This window comes from Agelaius phoeniceus, chromosome 21, assembly GCF_051311805.1.
Source record: "Agelaius phoeniceus isolate bAgePho1 chromosome 21, bAgePho1.hap1, whole genome shotgun sequence".
Taxonomy (NCBI): Eukaryota; Metazoa; Chordata; class Aves; order Passeriformes; family Icteridae; genus Agelaius; species Agelaius phoeniceus.
The window spans coordinates 6103685-6111258 of NC_135285.1; the positions used below are offsets into that span (position 1 = coordinate 6103685).

Here is a 7574-nt window from a genome sequence, read left to right on the forward strand (position 1 = left end):
CATATTGCACGGTGTCATCAGCTGAGAGATACCAATGACTGCAGTCAGTTTATGTCTCCACAGATTTTATCAGTGTGTACATCCTGTATAATTTTTGGGGACAGCTAAGTAATGACAGTCAGTACTGGAAAATCAGTGAGTTAAAGGTGATTTCATTGCCTTGTAATCTATCTTGTAATTATACTTGATAAGACACATTTTCGTGTCTTAAATTCATAATGTTAGCTCATTGGGCAAAAAGGGAAGGGTTTTTAGAGATAAGGCATCTGATGCAAACAAGGACACCATCGTTGCTCTTTCAGTTTTTCACCAGACGGAGACAGGAGTGGGACTAAGGCAACTGTGCTGTAGCTGGAGACAAGGATCTAGGGAATTGTTAAGCCAAGGCAGGTCCCAGTGCTTCAGGATTCAGTGAGGTAAGAGCTCTGTTTGTGCAAACCAGGGATATTTCACACTCAGCCTAGATTTCCTATTTTCAGAGCCAAGTATAGCTGCTTCTGAAAATTCCCCTGTACAAAGATCCTTTCAACCTCCTGCTCACCCTGGCAGTGCACTGGCCTGTTTAGAGCAGAATACACATTTTCCTCACTCTTGTTGGAGTGGCAGTTGCTGTTGGCCTCTGTGGTGTATTTTGTGGCTTTAGTTCAAGGCCACTGTGCAGTGGGAGGTAGCACAGTGGATTGTTAGCATAGGTGAAGTCTAGAACTTGGGTTCAAAGAAAGAGTCACAGACAATTTAAAAATGCATATTTAATATTTTATTTTATAATTTATGGTTGAGTAAAAAAAATGGTAAATTAATACCCAGGTGTATTTTAAAGAAATACCAGACAGAGCAAAACTGCTTTGAGCTGTTGTACCTGCTGATAAACTTTCACTTGACTGATACCTGAAGAACCAGGAATTGCAGTGTGACAGATGATCCACATGTTAGCAGGTGCCACAGCAACACAAGCAACCTGCAGAATACTTCTGAATGGTGTACACTTCTTTACAAAAACAATCCTTAGCATTCTGATATCCCTCTGATAAAGCTTCTACCCTGAACAAAGCAGACTCTGCACAGATTACAAACCTGGAGCTGGTCAAAAAGGGATCTTTTGCTGCATTTAAATTGCTTTTGGACTGTTGTGCTGTATTAGTAACTACACTATTTTTTCATGAGTGTTCATCAACTTTAAACCCTGAGTGCTTCTGAGTTGGTGTTAATTCCTGAGCCAAGACAATTAAGGCACAAGACAATTTTAGCTAATATTTTCTTGTGGTGGTTTTTCTTGTTTTGTTTGTTTTTGTTTTAACAGAAAAGGGTCAGGACTAAAATTCACACCACAGCCCTTTTTTTGTTTTAAAGCTAAGATCAGTCATCCCAAACTTCCTTTCAGTTCCCCATGGAAATCTGAAGTATGACCTTTTATTTCAATAGAAAACAGATCCTCTTGCTGCTGTCCTGAAAGCTGTCAGCATCTCTCATCTCAGGACCTGGCAGCTTTTCTCTTGCATTGAAATTGTATTATTTTATTAAAATATCACTAGTGAGTTGAGGTAGTAGTAGTTTTACCAGCAGTGTTACTTTAGGCATGAGGCACCCACCTCTGCTCCTGCTTCTCTCCCTGCAGCAAAGGCCTGAGCACAATGTTATCTGCAGAAATAACTCAGTAGCCAAGGATTACTTTTCTGTCCAAAGGAAAGTGATGGTATCATTCTTCACTGACTTGATTCAAAACAGTGAATTGTTAGCAGCATCATCAACTTAAAAAGCTGTGAGGAAGCTGCTCAGGGCATCACAAAATACAGGTTAATTATCTCATAAGATTAACTGGATGTCTTACAGCTCTTTCTTATGCACATTAACAGTATTAAGCCTTAAGTCTTCATGGAAAGCATCAAGTTGAGGCATGTGGACAAAATAAAATTTGCTTTTGGCTCTCTAAATATTTACTCAAATATTTCTCTTACATGCCTGATGCTACTGCCAAAAGGCACTGCAGTTCTCACAGTCAGAACTTGGCTGAAAAAAGGCCACAGGAATTACACTGATCCTGGCTGGTTTTATCTGTAATTGCTGCTGTTCCCTAGTAGCAAAAGGCAAGGGAGACCTTGGAGAAAAGAAGTGAACACAAATAGTCACACAAATCTTGCATTTCTTCTGGAGAGACGTCGATGCACTTAACAAAAGGAAATAAATTTATAGGGATACCTTGCTAAGTCTGGAAATCAGCTCTGCTGGCTTTTTTCCTTCTCAGAGCTGTATTCTTTGCCTTTAACAGTGCTGTTTATATATAAAAATAACCCTGACTATCCCTGAAATGTACTTTGCAGGTGAACAGGTTGTGGTGCAGGTTGCATAGTCCACAGTGTGTTAAAGTTCAGTGCAAGGAAACAGCAGCCATTGCATTAGCAAAGTTTTACCCAGCAGCCTGCCAGGTGTGCTGGCACACTGGGACTAGACAGGCTCACTATTCTTGTGAAAATAGATGTTCTCCCATGCAGTGAGGTGGCGTGAACAGAAGAATCTCCAGAGATTGAGGATTATCCCTTGGTCAAAGGGGTTCTCCAGCTCAGACTGCCGCAGGTAGGAGATGCGGTGGTGGGACATGAACTCCCAGGTCGTGGTGTTGCATGAGATCAGGTACAGGTGGGAAACAAGCAGCAGTAGGACCACAATGGTGAATATGAGTATCAGGAGGAAGGACACAAGGAGGAAAATGTTGTGCTGCAGCCACTCCCGGGATTGTTCAAAGTAGAGGCCTGACCTTTCAATTCAAACAGAAATAAATCTGTAGTTAAAAAAGCAGAACTAGTTTCATAAAGTAAGCAAACCTGATGACACATTTAAGTTTGATTCATAACTAATGAGCTGCTCAACAAATAATCCTTGACTACAGAGAGTTAATATACTATGAAGTCCTAAGAGACTGCACCACAGGGATTGGAAGCTAAGTTTAGAAGATTCTGTTTCCCTGACAGCTGTGAGACACAGTCACCCTGGGTTAACTCCTCTCCTGAACAGCTGGAACCCTCTTGGAGTTTCCAGCACTTGAATGTGTAAACAAAGATTGTGTTACAGGGACTGAAACAAAATGAACAATGAAACCTAAATTACCAGAGACTGCTCAAGATTAGGGAGCTCCAGGATGCAAAAGAGGGTGAAGATCCAGAGCCAGTCTATGTTCTATGCCAGCCCAAGGAGCACTACAGCTTTCAGCAATCTCAGGTCCAAAAGCCATCTCCCAGCCTTACCAAGCAACATGGCCTCCCCACAGCAGAACCACAAGCTGCACACTCAGGTAAACTATGAAGAGGGGGTGATTCCTTTCTCCTACACAGTTCTCAAGCCAGGGGCAGTGATGGTCGTAGCGCCGCACGCAGTGCTGGCACTGCTGGCAGTGCTTGGCTCGCATGGGTTGCTGCAAAACACAACCAGGAAAAGAAAAAACTCACTGGCTATAGTTCATGGCTGTCCCACTCCCATTTGGTAGAAGAGAACATCATTTAAATCTGTCTTTCCCCACAATATTGTCCCTAAAACGCTTGTGAGACAACAGCACATCAACATTGCTAAGACAAATCAAAGGGACTGTGATTCTCCTGGTCAAGACCCAAATGGGTGGCATTCAAATCAAGTGATTATCCCACACTCCTCCTATCTACGCATTTTCATTATTATCCACCTATTATAGGAAGTCCAGCGTGACAAGGAGGGAGACAAAGCCAATCAGTGTAGTCAGGAAAGCATGAGCCAGAGTACTGAGGGGAAAAACTAGAACCACTACTACCAAATAGAGTGGGCAGGGATGTGCTGCTTTTTGGGGATGTACAGAGAAGTGCCTCCATGTGAGTACAAGACACTTGCACAGAAAACAGCCCAATTACCAGGCACAGAGAAGGTGAAAGACCTGGCTGAGAAAAGCAGTGCTTCCTAGGATTTGTCCCCTGCAGTGTATAAATGCTTTGCCAGCTTTTCTTCTTGCAATAAGCTCATTCCTCTTGGTTGATACTCTGTGGGAATTTATGGGAGCTGGGGTAATGCTTAATTTCATTAAACTGATAAGGATCACTCTGAAAACAAGCCTTTCTAGGCTTAGGCAAACTGTTTTAAGAGCTAATTTCATTGCTGCAATTTCTCCTTCATGCTGTCTTTTACCATTCGGGCCAATGTTTTGTTGTTTTAAGGCCCTGAACAAGTTCACAACAATGAGCAGTTCCCACTCAGCTGCCTTTCTGACTATCAAGGTATTTTCAAAATCACTTCTTTGACAGTACTGCAAGGTCTGGCTGACATGGCAATAAGAATGTGGAATACAATTTTCTCATGGCAAAAAAAAAAGATTATTGTCTCTATAAGCCAGCAGGGACTTGTTTCAGCCTTGGAAAACTGGCCTGTGTGCCAGTGTCCATCACTACGACTTGTGTAGCTATCCAGTGTGCCCAGCCTCCTCTGAGCAGCAATTACAGACCACCAACAGCAGCTGAAGAACAATATAAGCTTTCAAATCACTCATCCCTTCCTCTTCCAGCATGTTCTGGATGCCCACCTTCACCAGGCAGTAACCACAGCGCCGCAGCTTAATGTCACCTGGAAGCTGAGGGATCACCACACCTTGTCCTTTATCTTCACCTTCCTACAAAAAAGAGAAAGGAAGGGACTGAGGAGGGTTCTTGGGTTCCTGTCTAGGCATGACTGAGCTGTATTGCTGCATACTTTTACTTAACAGTTACACAGTGTTTGCTATCTCTATCATTAGGACAAAATAATTCATTAGAATACCTACAGAATCTGCAGACAGTTATGGTACAGTGAGAGAGAACAGGTTACTGTAACCCTCCAAAGAATGTTTGCAGAGAGGCAGAAATAACTGTGGACAAGATACAGTCTGGGACAAAAACAAGGTTAGACTTCACTTCTAAACACAAGAGTGTCTTTTTGGTATGAGCAGTGCTAATTAGTCATACACAGCCAACACTGACATTAATGATGGATGACTAAGATTGATAATGCTTTTGTCCTACAGTCTATAAGGCAGTGAACCTTGAGCAGACTAGCAGTTACTGAAACTTTGCATCTCCATTTATTTCACTGTAACTTGTTTGTGGATGTGTCCTCTGAGAGGGCAACAAATCCATAAAGAGTTCAATAAATAGAGCTGCAGAGAGCACTGTCTGCCAAGCCTGCCCTTCAATTTGGGGCTTTTGTTGCACTTGTACCACTTAGCAGTGGTTATTGTAAAATAGGTCGTATACACATTCCACAGGGCACTGCAGCCTCTGCTCTAGGAGAGGACTTGAGCTCAAATGGCTCAGTTATGTAGTGAAAGGCACATTTAAAGCTTGTAAACCCTATTGCTGTTACCAAATACCAGTGTGAGACAACAGTCTGTCCTCATCTTCAACGGTCTGTGCATGTGTCCTTCATGCCAACACAACAGAAACTGTTTCAGATTGTTCTTATCTATCAGAGTGGAAAAAGCAGAAAAGCCTATAGACTTTACAGCTACTCCACTTTGTTCTATTCATAAAGGGCTCTACCTTCACTTCCTCTTCAGGCTTAACAAAACCCGGATCCATGAGAGACACCTTGAAGTACAGCAGGATCGAGCATAGAACCAGCAAAACGAAGATCAGCGGCTGAAGCAGCTCCCCGCGCTCCTCTTGCTTTTGCAGATCTGAAAGGTACCCATAAAAGACAGAGAGCAGCAGCTCCTTGTGAAGCCTCCTGAATTTTTCTCTCTAGCCTCAACAAATGGGTCCTGAATCTAAGAAGAGGAAATGGGGAGAGACCAGGCGGAGAGGCTGAGAAGGGGCTCCCCAGAACCCCCCGCCCTCGGGGCACCCCCGGGCCGCGGTCGGGCGCAGATCGCCCGTGTCCTGCGGGGGCCGCACGGCCCGGCCAAGATCCATCCCCGTCCTCCGCCCGCCATCCCCGTGTCCTCCGCCCGCCATCCCCGTCCTCCGCCTGCCCCCGGGGGCGGAGCGGCCCCGGCCCGGCTCCGGCCGCCCCCTCCCCGCAGCCCGGCCGGGCCCCGCCTCACCCGTGCGGTGCAGGAGGAGCCCGAGCGCCAGGGCCGCGCTGAGGGCCGTGTGCGCCGCCCGCACCCAGCGCCCCGTGGGGCCCATGCCCCCCGGTTTCACCGGCTCCGGGGCTCCGCCGGCCCGGAAGGCCTCCGGGCAGCGCCGGACGGGACACGGGCAGCGCCCCGAGGCGGGGCCAGGGCGGCCCAGCCCTGCGGGGGAGGCTCCGCTGGGCTGTTGGACTGGCTCCACTCCCAGCGAGGGCCCGGGTTCTGCTGGCTCGGACTAGGCAACCACCGGGGTCCCTGGCTCCTTTTGTCCCCCACACCGCCCCGGCGTTGTTGTGCCCTGCGAGGCCTTTCCTTGAGGAATGTGTTTCCCCTGAGCCCTTCCCGCGTGTCCTCCCGCCCTCACCCCGGGCTCTGGAGCGCAGGGCTGGGCAAACTGTTGAGAACCTCTGTTACACCGGGGCTGCTGGGTGTACGGAGCTGGGGAAGGCTCGGGCAGCAGGTGCCGTTCAAGGGCTCCTCGAGGCGGTTCCCGAGGCGCTGCTGTGCGTTAATCCTGCCCTTGCTAACGTGGTTATTCCATGTGTTGGTTTCCAACCCCCGGGAAGAAGCGCGGAGAGGCTTCTGGCTGGAAGCAGCCCATTAACCAAACAGAGCCTGGAGAATGTCTGTCATAACTCGAGGAGGGATAGGATGTGGTTGAGATGGCTGCAGTCAAGAGACTCCTGGCAGGGTGAGGTAATTGAACCCTCCCGAGGGCTGCCGAGGGAAGCAGGTGTGTAAAAGCATTTGAATTGCACCTGAGATGCACCTTGAATTGCACCTTTGATTTTTGTCTCTCGCTAACAATAAAAAAACCCACCAAGGTGACTGTAGCACATAATATATTTACACTTTGAGTGTCTAAGGGGGATGAATGTTATCACAGATCTGTAAAAGTTCCAAAATCAGTGCTTTCTCTTTAACTCCTTTCAGTTTTAACCTTGCTGCTTTTGTTACCTTCTTTCCCAATAAAAATTTGGGAAGAAATACAATATTCTTTATAAATTTACCATCCAACACCTGGTAGTGGATTCCTTGGTATTGTTTGCCCGCAAATTGGTTATTTCAGTTTCTTCATATGAGTTAGTGCTGATGCCAGGAAAGCACCTGGTTGTGTGGGTCACTTAAATGGTTTACCTGAGACAGCTGGGTTGAAATGTTAGTAAGAATTGTCAACTAAATTTCCAGCAATCATTCAAACTCTTTTTTTTTTTTTCTTTTTTTTTTAATTCTAGGTAAATACAAAGCCTACAGCTCTCTTCTCTCAGACACCTCAGGCTTTACTGGTGCTCAGAAGAAGGTGGGTAGTGTCTTTCCTTCTTCACAGAGAGGTGTAAATTTTAAAGCTTAATGAAAGCAATTTGAGTAGTAATAATATTATCCACTTGAAAGTAGAAACATTTTGATGTTCTAGAATAATCTGTCCTAAGGAATGTATTCTCACTCTCTTTGCGATTAAAATAATTTGGTGCATGTTACTCTTTTTATCTTCTCCTTCAGCTTTGAAACCTGTCTT

General features: G+C 45.7%; 1 protein-coding gene across 1 annotated transcript; it reads right to left on the reverse strand.

Moving 5' to 3' along the window:
- Positions 1-734: 734 nt before the first annotated feature.
- Positions 735-6223, reverse strand: ZDHHC12 (zDHHC palmitoyltransferase 12). Its single transcript, XM_054646585.2, has 5 exons — positions 6029-6223; positions 5526-5662; positions 4535-4621; positions 3240-3406; positions 735-2752 (listed from the first exon to the last, which is right to left on the reverse strand). The coding sequence occupies exons 1-5, from the start codon at positions 6111-6113 to the stop codon at positions 2443-2445; spliced, it is 786 nt and encodes a 261-aa protein (XP_054502560.1). The 5' UTR covers positions 6114-6223; the 3' UTR covers positions 735-2442.
- Between the last annotated feature and the right edge of the window lie 1351 nt (positions 6224-7574).